Source organism: Saimiri boliviensis, chromosome 6, assembly GCF_048565385.1.
Source record: "Saimiri boliviensis isolate mSaiBol1 chromosome 6, mSaiBol1.pri, whole genome shotgun sequence".
Lineage (NCBI taxonomy): Eukaryota > Metazoa > Chordata > Mammalia > Primates > Cebidae > Saimiri > Saimiri boliviensis.
This window is the reverse complement of record NC_133454.1, coordinates 90,866,801-90,883,366: the sequence shown is the minus strand read 5'-3', so window position 1 is coordinate 90,883,366 and position 16,566 is coordinate 90,866,801. Positions and strand designations below refer to the sequence as shown.

Below are 16,566 nucleotides of genomic sequence, written 5' to 3'. Positions count from 1 at the left end.
TCGTAGTAGTTGTGGTGGTGGTTACTGTTTCTAGATTAAACAGATTCTCTTCTTCCTCTGTGTTTCATTATCCCAGTTTAAAACCATAGTATAAGATGACATCACAGTATTGAACTGGACAACTGATTATGATTGCAAAGGGCAAGAACTAAGAAATCAAATGAGGGAACTGAAGAGGCAGGAAATAAATATAAAGGTTCTATTTTTGGCAAACATTCCTTGAATTTATTTACAGACATGTCATCTTTTTATTGCTTTATAATAACTCAATTTAGATGTTAATTTTTTTTTTTTTTAAAGATGGGGTTTCACTGTGATGGTCAGGCTGGTCTTGAACTCCTGACCTCAGGTGATCCACCCACCTCAGCCTCCCAAAGTGCTAGGATTACAGGCGTGAGCCACAGCGCCCGGAGAGATGTTAAATTTCTAATGAAAAAGATGATGTGATGTGTTTTTATTCTTATACTCTTCCTAGGTACGTAACAGGAATTCTATAATGTTTACTGAATAGTAGTTAAATATGAATTAACTCAAAGGTAAAAGAATAGGTTGTAAAAATATGTAAGTGCCTGAAAGGGTGGCTAAATAAATGTATAATTGTTCAGTAGGTTCCCATTGATCTCAGAATGAACATGGAACTGGCCATCTCTATGAGAGATGCAACATCTGCTCCAGCCTGTTCTTCAGCCTTGTATCATTTGTCCCTTCACTTACTGGCTTCTGGCTCCACTCATGACCTTCAACACATGGCACTTCTTTCCACCTTGCAGTTCTTATTTCTTTTCCCTGGAAAAATATTCCCATATTACTTAGTATGTATGGCTCTTTCCCATTTACCAGGTCTCAGCTTGCCTATTACCCTCTTAGAGAGCTCTTCCTTGATCACCTCACCCTATATATAGTGAGATTATCTAGCTCCTCCTCAATTGATTACTTCACAATTTTTTTCTTCCTAGTATTAATATAGCCAGTAGTTATACTGCTTACTTAATTATTTTCTAGCTTATTGTCAGTCTTTTAGATATGAGGCTGCAAAACCCTTAAAGAGCAATTTTCTCTTATTCATCTCTGAATTTGCAGAGCCTGCCACTCTACCACTGAATTAGTAAAATAATAAAGGGTGAGTGAATAAATAAAATCACAAAACGGGCTCTACCTATTGCCTCTTGATAGATTTTATTGTATTCTGAGGGGTGTGTGTGTGTGTGTGTGTGTGTGCGCACGCCTGTGTGTTTTCTAATCCTAAAAAAAGAAGTAGTTGCCTTTGGAAACTGTTTTTAGTTTCCTCAGTTATTTTTCTATATTGGGTAAAAGGCTCTTTGCTATTATGGGTTTAGATATGCTCTGTGGTCTTCAAAAATGAATGTTTCATATAACTCATTACTGGAATTTTAATAAAAGTAAAATGACAATCAGAGGGACTAGAACAAAGACAATAACAAATACTACACCTCATCCATGATTGTCTTTTAATGTCATCCATACAGAGTTTTAAAAGCTTACTTGAAATATAGAAACACATTTGGCACAGGGAAAAAGGTATGGGTTAGGTGGTAGTTATAGGTCTATAACTAATTAGCTGTTAACTCTGAGCAAGTCACTTAACCACTCTGAATGTTGGTTTCCTTATTTGTAGAAATGAAGGCGAATAATTAGGTCAATGGCTTTCCAGCTGTGCACTGTTGAAAGTTGTGCACTGCAGTGGAGTGTGAGGTGTTCCCATTCCAAAACCCACATCAATCGGAAAAACTCTGTTTTTAGCCAATTTTCACATTGAAGCACTGAATACAATTTGATTATTAAAATGAGTCTCATGCTCAAGAATATTTGAAATCCACCAGAGTGGGTTTCCAATGTCTCATAACTTTTTGATACTATGAAAAATTATGAATTCAATATTTGAAAGATTTAGTTGAAACCCCACTGTACAGAAGACACTATGCTAAGTATTAGTAGATGAAGACTGTACCCAGTTAGTTTAAAATCTAACCTATAGCCTGTAGCCATGTTTGTAACCATAATTCAAAGAAAATGTATTTTTAAAGTTTATACCCAGTACATAAGCACAGATCTATAAAGGTCAGAGTAGGGAAGTTCTGGGAATGTGTGTACGTGTGTGTGTGTGTGTGTGTGTGTGTGTGTGTGTGTGTGTATTTACATATATATGTTACATATGAATAGATTTATACATAAATGCATTGTAGAATATGTGAATATATATTCATATGTAACAAAGATAACAAATATACAATATTATATGCAACAAATATATACACACAACATATTTGTATGTACCCTGGATGTAATAAATGATGAAAAATTGTGTTCACTAGATATGTGTCTAGTTAATGTGTGGAACTTTCATCTTATATTCTACTGAAACACAATGCTTTTATGCTATTAATGAGATTTGACACATGGGATCATAGTGTGCCAATCCCTGACATATTCAGTCACAAATAATTCTTATTAATTAATTCAAAGGTAAAAAACTGTTTTTCCAACAAAAACTGAAAGGTTTTTTTAAATTGTAAATATTACCAAAAATGATATTAAAATTCTCATCTTCAAGGTTTTATTTATGGAATTAAAACAGAAATGTGTTCTAATTTACCATATTATCAGTCTTTGTAAAGTGTAGTATTTAAACTGCTGCTATCATAATTCAATACATGAAATTGATTTTAAGTCATGAACTTCATCCTCACAAAAAATACTGGGTATCATTTCCATTGGACAAATCCCAATGAATAGTTGTCTAAGCATGTACTTTTAAATTAATAATTTGACTAATATTTGATATTTAAATGTTTTTACCATGACTGGCTTAACAAGTTAGGTATATTTTGACATTGGGGAGCGAACGAGAATCCATGAACCAACTTAATTCAGAGTAATGATGAATTCAAGAGCTGTAGGTATCACAAACCACTAAGATGTGATTTACCTGAAGCTACAACCCAAGCTTGAATTCTCAACTCAGATAAAATGTCATTTGCGCATTTTATTCATTTTGTAAAACTTAATAACTGCCAATTCTTAAAAATATGGTATTGGCTCAAGTGGAAACATTCACTGTTATAAAATAACTTCTGAGTGTACAAATCGATTTTCTTAAAGGTGTCTCCTTCATGTATATGAGAGGCAATGTCGTTTTGTGGAAAAAAGTACTGAACAGGAAATAGCAGACTTGATTACCAATCCCAACACACTGTAAATCAACTAGCTCTAAACATATTAGTTGACTGGAACTCCTTAATTCATACTTCTATAATACAGGGACAATACTCCTGACATGTACTATGATTATAACTTTATTAATAACTGTGAAGCTTTGTAAATGATTAAGTACTACATAAATCTGACAGAGAGGTAATTTTGCTTTCAAAGCCAAGAAAGGCTTCAAACATTGATGCTTTTAAATTATGGGTTAAAATTTTTGTTTAATTTTTTTATTTTTGCAAGAGAGACAAGAGTCCTTTTAAAAATAATTATTCCATTATGTTTTTGGTCCTTCCCTTCTTTGTCATAGTTGGCTTCAGCCTGTTTAAGCTGCATGAGTAGTCATTTAAGAAAGTTCAACACTTTGAAATGTAAGTATAATGCAATTGGACTCTATATACATATTTTCATCAAAACATTTTACAGGGGTCTCAGCACTAAGTATGCGGAGATGGGACAAAAATCACAACAGGCAACTTTATTTTAGAATTTGATCCATAAATCAACAAAATAAACAAATAAAAGGAGCTGAGTCTCTATCATGTTAGTACACAAAATAAACCAAAAAAATACATCAACGTTTACCATGAGATCATTTAAATGTATTTGCAAATGACCTGATAAGGAAAACATGATTTACAACACGGGAAACTTCTTTTAACAACCATTGACTTAAACACACTGCACTGCAGGTCACCTAGACAAGGTTAGCAAGAATGAGCAAAGTGGTGGGTCCAAAAGGCAACCTCCAAACACCTTCCTCAGATGAAACTTTGGTAATTGTCTGTGGTTAAAAAAGCAAAACAAACAAACAAAATAAAACAAATCACCAATTCCTATTCTTAATCACGTTGGATGGTCATTTTGTCCATTCTTCTGCGATGAGTCCATTTTAAACACTTCAATTATTTTGAAGACACTCCAAATCCACAGAACAACAGACTCTTCCATTCTGTACATCAAAGAAATGCACGTTAGCCAGCTGAGACACAGGATATAAATTAATTAGCAGTCTGCAATTTTTAGACTCAAAATAACCTTCTGCATTTTGAGACAAACTTCAAGAAGGCTATAAAAAATGACTAGAAAATACTACTAGGAAAAAATATAGAGAAAGAGTAGAAAGGAAGGAAGGACCAATAGATCCTCCAGGGTACTGCTTGGCGGGATTCTGTTAGCAGTGCAGTTTCATGCACCACCTGCTCTCAGTCCCTGCTTGGGACACCTCCCTGGGATTTCACCTCTTCACATGACCTGTTTGCTGTACTTATTCCAAGTGAGATTTTTTTTCCAAAAATAAATCCCTAAAATATAGCAATTTGTAATTTAAGAAGCTATTTGAAAGTACCCCCAGCAATCTGCAGGGAAGTCCAAGATGGGTTCCAGTAAGGTTTGCATAAAGTCTTTCGTGGTGACTATGAAGGGGATAGTGCATAGTTAGGTACATAAATACTTTCACATTCATTAAAATTTAATTTCATATACTAACGTAAATATGCCTTTATAATTCCACTTAATGATCAAATAAAATAAATAACAGAGGTCTCCATGTCTCCTGGTCATTTAGTTCTCTGAGGCTGATGGTACAGATGGGACCATGAACTTTTTTCTGTATGAGGTCTAATATTACCATTTTTCTACTGGGGCTACATCTTAAGATGATACTTTCCAGGAAAAAGAAAAAAAAATCTACATTTATAACAGCATAAAGAAGCAAGTTGGGAACCTTCCACTGATGCTCGATGCTGAGCCAGGGTTTGATGGGACCAAGTAGACTCCTAGTTTTAACATGTTTAATCATGAGAATCTTAAACAGATGTTTTGACAGAGATTTGAAATTAACTAATGATTATTCCAAATCAGCTACCACTCCAGCTCTTCATGAACTTTTAAGGGAGAGAATGGTCAGTTTTTTAATCTCAATGATATATGAGGATGTCTCATGAAAACTCCTCCAAAAAGAAGGGAAATAATCACTGTTAATCAAATGCTATAGCAAGAGCCACAGGTCCCCAACTTAGGCAATCTGATGATTAAAAAAAGCAAACAACTTGAGAGGCGTTTTTTCCCTAACATTCACAATTTAATAAAAGAACTTGGAAACTTTTCCAGGATGAAAGGAAGTTGACTAGTTTCCTTCCTCCCTCCCTCCCTCCCTCCCTTTCTCCACCTTCCCTCTTTTCCTCCTTCCTGTTCTTCCTTCTTTTTCTTTTTCCTTCCCTTCCCTCTTCTTTCCATTTCTTTTTATTTAACATACAGGTGAAAAGAGCCTAAATCAGCCATAATTCAGCCTAGAATCAACTGTCAAAATTCGGTACGTTAAAGGCAGGAGCATTATTTCCTTTCATGATTATTTTTACAGGGTGCAGCTATGATATATTCAGACACATTAAATTCCTATGAGAAGTAAATGTTTTCCAGTTTCCACCATGTCCTATTCCACCATGCATTCAGAAACATCAGGAGTGGACCTCCTGCAAGAGTTCTCTGGCAATTGTTCAAGGCTTCCATATCCTCAGAACATCCGATTACCTTGCATTTACAGGTAGTGCAGGGAGATCCAGCCATCGTCCACACTGAGCCACTAAGCCTTGAAATGCCGTAGCTGTCCAGGCAAGTTTTTCTGATGTCATAGGCGATGTTATCAGCTAGGCAGGGGTCACTGACACAGCGGGGACAACACTCTCCTTCTAAGATGGCTGTGTACTCACAGCTCAAGTTGGGGCAAGTGAGTGGCCAGCAATCTACCTCTCCTTCCTGCAGAGGAAAAGCCAAAAAAAAAAAAAAAGCCTCATTATTGTTCCTATGTATAATTTTATTCTGAAAGTTACAGAAGGGGAAAGAGAGCATAGTAATTCTTATCACTGTATGTTTCTAGTTGACACCATTATGGATATAGTACACTTCCTCCCTGAAGAACTACTGCGGGTCTCACTTCTTTCAGAATGCCTTTGCTGACCAGCTATACTGCAGTACACAGAAAGAGTTAGGTCAGCTTCTTTGTGTGCCAAGCATGGCCTATAATTATTTTAACTTGATACTTATAATCACATCATAATTATCAATACAATTCTATATTAATTTTTGAGCATTCAGGCTTTGGGCTTGTTCCTTTCTCTCCATCATGTTTAGCACAGTTTTGGTCAATAACAGCTAATAAATAAATGAATTACAAGATACTGGCTAGTATATAAAGAGCAATTTCCACGGACACAGGGAGGGGAACATCACACACAACATCTGAATGTCTTTAGGCAGAGAACATGCCCCTTAGCCACAGGCCTCACAGATCTACCTGTATAGTATTATGAAATATGGGAACTGTTTTGGGGTGGGGGCTAGGGGAGGGACATTAGGAGAAATACCTAATGTAGATGACAGGGTGACGGATGCAGCAAACCACCATGGCACGTGTATACCTATGTAATAAACCTGAACATTCTGCATATGTACCCAAGAACTTAAAGTATAATTTAAAAAAGTGATTTATTTACAGTAAGGTCAAAAACAGAACCTGAAGCACTGTAATAGTTCAACCAAATTTAAAGTTAAGATTGAGTCATGTCAGGAGAACCATTTCAGAATGGTTTTGAATGTCGCATGTGATTAGAGATGGCACGTTGGGGGGCCAGGTTTAGATTCTAGGCCTCTATGATTAAATCTGTCATATTTATACTATATTTTGTTACCTCTTATATTGAAATTTTTAAGGGTTATGGCATAAAAAATGAAAGATTTAGCTCTGTCAGGACTACAAGTACTAGTCAAGGTTCTGAAAGCTTCCTTTCTTGCAGAGATTTTTCCTGATCTTGATTTCTTATTAGTAGTAGCTATAAACTGTCATTTTTTGGGACAAATCTGTACTTTTTACTTTGTATAGTGTTTCAAATATAATCTGAATGTCTTTAGGCAGAGAACATGCCCCTTAGCCACAGGCCTCACAGATCTACCTGTATAGTATTATGAAATATGGGAAACTAGATCCCACAGACAACTGAATGCGTAACCTCTTTCAGAGTAAAGAAAAGGCTCAACACCCTATAAAGGAAGCCAACATACCAGGCACCGACACTGCTGACAGCTATGGGTCCAATTGTCTCCACTTCGATACAGCTTGTGACCATTTTGGTCTAAACATTGACTTGTGACCCTGGTGTCACATTCTGGGCAACAGAAAAGGTCAGCATTTGGATTCTGGCAATCACAAGCTGTCCGTCGGCAGAATATCTTGCCATCCTGTTTAGAAATAAAGTAAAGGAGGTTTCATCATTTAGGACATGATGGACAGCTACACTATGAAAACCAAACTTCTTGTCTTAGTCATCCCCGGCCACCTCTCATTCTGTTCAAAATCGAAGCACGCATGTGTGCCCACACAAACAAATCCTTTCTTTCCCTGACTTTGCCTGCAGAGCAGAAAAAATAAAAATAGAAACATTTCTAAGTTTAACAAAAAGTCAAAATGTTTTTTGAAAATATTTTTCAAAAGGGTTCTTAAAAATCATATTTCTGGCCAACAAGGTGGCTCACGCCTGTAATCCCAACACTTTGAGAGGCTAAGGTAGATGGATCATGAAGTCAGGAGATCAAGACCATTCTAGCTAACATGGTGAAACCCTGTCTCTACTAAAAATACAAAAAATTAGTCAGGCGTGATGGCACATGCCTGTAGTCCCAGCTATTCGGGAGGCTGAGGCAAAAGAATCGCTTGAACCCAGGAGGCAGAGCTGCAATGAGCAGAGATAGTGCCACTGCACTCCAGCCTAGGTGACACAGAGAGACTGTCTCAAAAAAAAAATCATATTTCTAAGTAAGAACTATAAGCAAACTAAGCAGCTAAAAATGCATATATGATCAATAAGTCATTTGAGTGGGAAATCATGCTCCTGTATTTCCATGATACCACTTAACATATTGAAATGCATTCGTCTAATTATACTCCTGTCCCAACTGTGAAAGGAAGTCTGATTATACACTTTATACAGAAGAATTAACTTAGACCCAGTAAGGCTAAGCCACTTATCCAAGATGAGATAAGTAGGTAGTGGTTTTCTAAGCAGCACCACCAATTATTATGGTTTCAAAATATTTTTCTTCTGCAAGATCACCTTAAGGTTGTGTATTACAGGGGGTTATAATCAGGTGCCTCCTTCGACCTTATGGAAGTTTTCCATATTGTAAGCACAGTACAGTTTTTGGAGTATTGGCTCTGAGGACTCATAGTTATAAAAAACTGAAAATCAACAGCACTTAAGCAGTAAGACTAAACATTTTGCAGCATGTCTTTGTTTTAATATGTCTATTGCTTATAGCAATTTATTAAACAATGTTCTTCATTGCTGAAAATGTAAGGTAAGAACTGTCATCACCCTTCATGGTCATAACTAATTTGTTGAATAGTTTTAAAAACCATAGAGTCTCAGGGCTGGACGGTACCTTAAAGAACATATAACCAAATCTCCTGACCTACAGTTGAATCCTCTTTATAGCAACCACATACAAAAGTGTTCAAGTATGTGCTTGAGGCTCTTCAGTCTTGAATTCACCACTATGGAGAGAATTCAGTGTGCATCTCTATACATGTCATAATGTAAAACTCAGACTTCTCATGACTTCTATCTATTGATCTGAATTCATACTTTTGGTAATAATAGAACTCCCAACATTTTCTGTCATATTTCAATTCTTAAGTTTTTAGAAGACAGTTCTTAAGTATTCACTGAGATGTTTCATCTCTAGGTAAACATCTCTAATTTCTTAACCATTCCCCATTGTTATAATCCTTTCACTGTCACAGTTGCCTTATCTTTCAAAAGCTTTATTTAACATAATCAACATAATCATCATCCACCATAAATTGAATACTTACATTCTGTTACTCATTGTGCAGAGACATTTATATATATATGATCACATTTAATCCTGATAATTTGTGGAATATCAATGTATATCATTATTTCTCAAATGAGGTAGCTGAGAGTTAGAGAACTAAATATAATTATTCAGTAATGGTCTTTGAAGAAACAGCGATTGAGTCTCACGGTCACTTTGTATTAAGCACTGTATTTTCTTTAATGCAAGCTTTTTTCAATGAAGTCATGTGCCACACAATGAAATTTTGGTCACTGTCATACTACACATACAAAGGTGGTCCTTTAGAATTTTAATGAAGCTGAAAAATTCCTGTCACCTAGTGACATTGCAGCCGTTATGTAGCACAATATATTATTCATGCATGTGTTTGTAATAATGCCTGTGTAACAAGCCTACTGAGCTGCCAGCTGTATAAAAATATAGCACCTACAGTCATTTATAGTACATACTTCTTGGTAATGACAATAAATGGCTGGGTTACTGGTTTATGTATTTAGTATACTATCCTTTTTAATCATTATTTTAAAATACATTCTTTCTGCTTGTAAAAAAAAAAAAAAAAAAAAAAAAAAGGAGAGATAACTAAAATGGCTGCAGGCAGGTCCTCAGGAGGTATTCCAGAAGAAGGCATTGTTATCATACGAGATGACAGCTCTGTGCATGTTATTGTCCCTGAAGACCTTCCAGTGGGATAAGACATGGAGGAAGATATGCAGGTGAAAAACAGTGATAATCATGATCCTGACCCTGTGGAGACTTAGGTTAAGGTGTGTGTTTTTGTCCTGGTTGAAAAAAAAATTAATAAATTTTTAAAAATTAAAAATTGAAAAAGCTTTTAGAATAAGAGTATGAAAATATTGTACAGCTGTGTAATGTGTTTGTGTTTTAAACTGTTATTAGAAAAGAGTCCAAAAGTTACAAAAATTAAAAAGCTTATGAAGTAAAATAGTTATAATAAGCTAAGGCTAATTTGTTATTGGAGAAAAAACTTCTTTTTCTGAATTGAGTGTAGCCCAAGTATACAATGTTCATAAAGTATACAGAAGTGTACAATAATGTCCTAGGCCTTTACATGCATCCAACATTCACTCGCTGACTCATCTACAGCAACTTCTAGTCCTGTAAGTGCCATTCATGGCAAGTCTTCTATACAGGTGTACCTTTTTTGTGTGTGTCTTTCATATGTATTTGTACTGTACCTTTTCTATGTTTAGCTATACAAATATTTACATATTATTTGTTAATATGTAACATATTATTATAAAATGTTATGAATGCCTACAATATTCAGTATAGTATCATGATATACAGGTCTATAGCCTAGAAGCAATAGACTATATCATATAGCCTAGGTGTGTTGTAAGCTATGCCATCTAGGTTTGTTTAAATACACTCTATGATGTTGACACAATGATGAAAAAGCCGAATGACTTATTTCTTTATCCTTGTCATTAAGTGATGCATTACTGTATTTACTTTCTTTAGTTATGCCATAGTGTTGGCTTATACTGAGCTTAATCAAGATGAAAACCTCCTTAAGCCCTATCCCATCTTGTGCAGTTGTCTGTTTAGGGGCAGCAAGTATATAACTTGATGTTTATCTCTGTTGCATTTCACGTTGTTAGATCCATTTCATCTCTTCTGCCTGTCACAATGTTTTGTAAATGCTATTTCTGTCATCTACCATAGATCACCCGCCTTCACAGCTTAGTGACATCTGAAAACTTGATGGACTTGCCCTCAGGGTCTTTATCTACTTCATCCATAACAACGCTGAATAATCAGACAGGGCTTGCTGAGATGCTTAGTGTCTGCTAAAGTGGAAACCTTAAAAGCTTTATATTCTTTAAGAAGAATGGAAAGGAAGCATGCTGGCTACAATATAATAACAGGTTGAAAATGCATTGTGTGCATTGGCTCTTTTACTATAAAAATAACAAGAAATCGTGGTGTTTCAAAAATATCAAGAGATGAAAGCTTACACACACACATGTACATTTACATGTGTAGGCAAACGTGTGTGTATATAGAGAAAGCAAGAGACTAGATTTCAGCAACTGAATGGAATCAGAGAACTCAGCTAATCAGAGCAAGGAAGTGTTCTGATTCTAGGAATTTCCCAACAATTGGCCTTTGGCTTACAGCTCATATACCATTATTTTAACTCACCAATATATTTTGTTTGTGTCGTCATGGCCCCAAATGACTCCCTGAAGACTTATTTTAACCACCAAAAATTAAGCAGAGTAATGATAGCTACAACATGAAACCATTTGATCAGCTCAGCTTCCAATGGCACACTGTCACTCTTCTCAAGCATAGAAGGATCATACCTCGGGAACCAGCATGGCTGTGTCTGTGGCTGGTATCAAACAAAGGGATAAATTCTTACTGCACAAGAGGCTACGACACCCAATAAGAATGTCAGTTTTCTTCCCACGTGCCGATTAAAAGAATGAGTAAGAATAAATGGATAGCCTCCAGGGTTTGTGCAAAATAAAGCAATTTCACAACTCATCAATTATGTGAAAATGCCAAATAGGCCCCTCTTAGCTTCTCACGTGTTTCAGAACAATGGCTATGTTCACTTTGCCTTTGAATTACAGGTGACTGTGAAGAAAATCATTTTTAATAATGAAAATGTCACAGGTGGCTCCATTAATACAATGAGAATGCCATTATAAAACCTCAGCTCACAGAGCACAACCACACTAGAAACTACATTTGGGAAGAGTATGGAGCCCACTGACAACAAGCATCCTTTTTGACATAGATCTTTGAGGCTGTTCCCAGAGCTTGACCTCTATGCCAACCTGGGTGGTTTGAACATTCCCTACTTATATGTCAAAGATATATTTTCCCAATCTGCCACAAAAGCTGTTTATATGCAATTTTATACTACAAGTTCAATGACAAGCAATTAATAACTATTGTAATACTTAATCGCTTCTGAATTTTAAAAAGTGACATAATTTTTTCCTATCAAATAAATAATACATTGTTTCTTATTATGTCATGGAAAATTATAGATGTTTTTGCTATTAATTACAGATTTTAATATGGAATAGTCAACACACTGATATATTTACTCCAGATTATGTAATATCACTCTTGTTTTTTTCTGCCATAGTGTTTTGTAATTTTCAAATAAAAAAAGTGGACATAGGTCAGATTATTTCTATAAATCAAATAGGTCAGATTATTTCTGTAAATCAAATAGTAATATAAACTTTGGGTTGGAAAACTGATGACCACAGTCCAAACTCAACCTGATGCCTGCTTTTGTAAATGAAGTGTTATTAGAACACAAGCTCCCTTGTTCATTTATATTTTGTCTGTGGATTTTTTCACACTGCAATGGCAGAATTTAGTATTTGGGACAGAATCTTTATGGTCTACAAAACACGTAATATTTACAACATGACCCTTTAAAGAAAAAAACCTGCTGATGCCTGATAAAGAATATGAAATTAGGGCTAGTAATCTGGACATGCCTACTCTAATTTCTCACACACAAATTTATTGGGCTGTGATTTTCAGTCTTTTCATAAAGTATTAATTTTTGCCTTCAGATCACAGCCCACTAATTAGTCCTTCAGTCCTCTCTAACACCTGAGGTATAAACACATTTAGCAATCATTTTATCCAGTTATCCCATTTTAATGAAGAAGAAACCAAGCCCAGAGAGAGAAAATGCCTTTTCCACGTAGAAAACGAATAACAAAACAGAAACTTTTCCCTATCCTGAACTTCCGTAACAGTGATTTTCCACTGTGATGCACCTTTGTATCATGAGGAGGCTGGGAAATAGAAATAATTATTTTAGATACAATGATGTAAGAAGGATTCTTGGGGCCAAAGTTTTCAAAGTAGCAGTCCTCACACTAGCAGCATTACCTTCTCCTGGGAACTACTGAGAAATGCAAATTCTTGTACCCCACCTCAGATCTACTGAACCAGAAAATGCTGGGGGTAGAGCCAGTGATCAAAGTTTCACAAGCCCTGAAGGTGATTCTGGTGCAAAGCTTCAAAATCACTGATGGAGAAACATCACCCAGTCAGATGGGGAAGTAGCAAGGTGTAATGTTCAAGCTCCTGCAAGGAAAAAGCAGGGTTTTGAACACTGCTACAGGAAAAAGAGTAGAGGAAATGAAAACAGATGCCCCTGTTCCTTGACAGGACCCCTGGAGTTTTGAGTGTCAAACAAAACCTGCCAATAAGTTCCTTTTTCCAAGAAAAAGAAACACAACCTTAGAGCCTGCACAGCCAACTCCAGTCATCAAAAACACCATAGACAGAAAAAATATTTATAATGCTTCTAGCTGGGTTCAAAGAGCAAGGCAAAGTATTTTTATGAGTAGTTTGCTGGAATTCAGAAAGTTTACCTCTACCCTGGCCCCAGGAACAGACCATATTCATCCCTGGCTTTATCCTGTGAGTGCTATACTTAGGAAGACACGGCCAGTATCCTGACAGCTTCTTGCAGATCAGGTGATCCCTCCTTGCCAGAAAGAGATACGTGAGTGCTTGAGGTGCCCCTGGCATGGCCATCCTCTTCAGTTTCTGGGAATAGGTTTACATAAACCAGATCCGATGGCTATGATTCCAGGCAATCTCATGGCAAAGGTCTTCTTTTTGCTTTCCCTTTCCACAGTAATTTGTCCCTGATTTTATTATAACATGGAAGTTTACTGGTTATTTATAGTATCTCTTTCCCTACTTACCTCTGTAGTCCCCAGAAAAACTTAAGACCTAACACTGCTCAAGTCTTTAGTATTACTTTGTTTTCAAGATGAATGCTACTCACATTTTTTTTAACTGCATGAAAGCATAAAAACAAAATCTGGCCTTCACATTTTGCTCTCTTCCTTCCAATAGATTATCCAGTTACTACTTAAAATAGTATAGGTATAGGTATAAGTGCAGGTGTACATGTAGGTATAGATGTAGTAGCATACAAACCCAGCTTGCAGACCCTCGTTCTTACTCTTATCAGTGGCACCTGAATCCTGTTCACCCAAGAAAATGGGCATTTATGTATCAAACATGTTACTCAGGAGCTTTTTTTTTTTGCTCAGAGAATAGGGAAGATATTACCACAGACACAAAGTCTCTAGCATCATCACTCATCATCATTTTTCACTTCTGCATTTTCTCCCATTAGATCTTTCTATCTATCTTTCAGGCTTTCATCTTTACTCCTCTGAAACTTTACATCCGCCCAAGTGATTTCTTTCTAGTTAGCTTCTATCTGCTCATGCCGTCCATCACGCTGTCACTCAGACCTTGATTGGGCCCTGCCAATTCCAAATGTCAAATCTCTTATGAACATTTGCTACCCACAGGATGAAGTCTAAATTTCATGGCCTAGCTCTGTCTCTAGCCTTTCTCTGCTGGCTCATCATTGACTATACCCTTCTTATACTCTTTTTGCTCCTAATATTCAAGCTCATCATTCACTTCATATTTCCAACACAATATATATTCTTACACTTCTGCATCTTTGCTCTTACGGTTCCCTCTTGTTTGGGATTTACCTTCCTCTATATCTTTATTTGACTAAATTCCTCATCCTTTAAGGTCCTCTTCAAAGATCGCCCCCTCTCTGAAGGCTTTCCCTATTCCCTTCTGCATCTTCGCAGAATATAACATTCAGTCATCCCTCCGTATCTCTGGGGGATTGGTTTGAGGACCTCTGCACAGATACCAGAATGACAGATGCTCAAGTCCGTTACATAAAATGGCATAGTATTTGCATATAACTGCACAGTATTGCAAATAACCTATGCATATTCTCTCATATACTTTAAAACATCTGTAGATTACTAATAATACCTAATAGGATATAAATAAAATATTTATATCATATTATTTTAAATTTGCATTATCTTTACTTTATAAATATTTTTGATCTGGTTGAATTCATGAATGTAGAACCCACAAGTACAGAGGGCTGATTGTGCTTACCCTTTTGTGTTCCCACAGCAAACTGTTCATAGCTCTACCATATATGACAAGTGGTTACTTGTTTTTGTATCCATTTCCCTCTTCATCTCCATGAGCTATAACATAAGCACAACTACTTATAGTAAAATACTACATTTCCTTGAAACTAATAGGCTGAGGATGTCTCTACTTTCCCATGTAGCACAGGCAGAAAATTAAGATGTCTTCCTAAAGTCCTGTATAAATTTATGATAGAAGAGCCACAGATGGGTATCTATGAAAAGAAGTTGGGCTGTAACCAAGATTTAGGGATCAAGCCAAAAGACACAACCATTATTCATCTGGGTTTCTGTGGTCTAAATAATGCTGGAGGAACATGAGTTTTCATCAGTGCAGCAATCTCTCTGTACCTAATTAACTAGGTGGTCTGAAGGTGCACAAAAACATTGTCACTGCCAAGGAAGTACATAGACTCTAACAAAAGCCCAAATCCATTTATGCTAGCCTAGCTTCACCACTGAACTATATTCATCTGTGGACATGTTTCAAGACCTTTTTTTCAATTACCATGAAACAGTGGCACCTAACCTGGTGTACTGACTCTCATAGCACCAGGTAGCCTTTTGAAATAAATTTGACTCTACTTCTTTCAGCGGTAAGCCTTGACCCTTTGTTGGTTTGTGTAATTCTACTGTTACATAGTTTGATGGTATTTAAATTTGAAATGTCAAGGATATGACTGAAAAGACAGTACTTGATACCCCAACCTCAATTTTATTTCTTAGCTTCCAAGATGATGCCACTATAATTGTCCATTTGGATGTATAAGTAAGTATTGGAGATATTTCTTATCAAATTGAAATAGAGCACTTTCAACTTCAAATAATGGAAACAAAAAAGGACGGCCACAAGCAGTTCATTTTATAAGGGTGACTTGCAGAATCTGATTCAGGATTCTTAATTCGGCTCCTAACCCAGGCTTTCCTTCCCCTTCACAACCTCTGGGAAACTGTGCTATAAATAGGCAATGAATACATTTAGAACACACACACACAAAAGATTTATGTACAGAAATTTGCCTAGTACTTTTTTCAGAAATTGGGGTGGTTTGCAGTGAAGGTGCATCATATTAACAAAATTAGACAACAAGAATTGCTCATCCCTTTGGCAATTTCAGTCTAATTCTCATAAGACTTTGGAAACACTTTAGGATTCAAAACAGAATAAATCGATTTAGGCTGCTTGGATTATTAACACAGTTAATTAAAGAAGCTCTGGGAAATTTTCAATGAATAGTAAGTTCCCTGCTTCATTTTGGCTTAAATAAAACAAAAACTGAAAGAGGAATTTCACTCTCATACTAGTCAAGACTCCACTAATATCCCTTGCCTATTCCAGGGACTGGGGACCAAGAAAGCCCAAAAAGGATGAGGGGATATGTAATGTCCATCCTCAAAAGTTTTAAAACACAATGTTTTCTTGAAATGACCTAGTAAAGAATTCATCCCCATTCTGCTGGCTGAA

General features: G+C 36.2%; 1 protein-coding gene across 3 annotated transcripts in view; it reads right to left on the bottom strand.

Moving 5' to 3' along the window:
• Positions 1-245: 245 nt before the first annotated feature.
• The window catches only part of NELL1 (neural EGFL like 1), an 880,670-nt gene continuing 864,349 nt past the window's right edge, over positions 246-16,566 (bottom strand). For all 3 annotated transcript variants that reach the window (XM_074401240.1, XM_003919918.4, XM_003919919.4), the window contains 3 exons: positions 7,282-7,458; positions 5,755-5,979; positions 246-4,174 (listed from right to left, as the gene is read on the bottom strand). In XM_074401240.1, the coding sequence (XP_074257341.1) occupies positions 4,124-4,174; positions 5,755-5,979; positions 7,282-7,458 (453 nt within the window). In that variant the 3' untranslated portion in view covers positions 246-4,123. The remainder of the gene's footprint in view (positions 4,175-5,754; positions 5,980-7,281; positions 7,459-16,566) is intronic.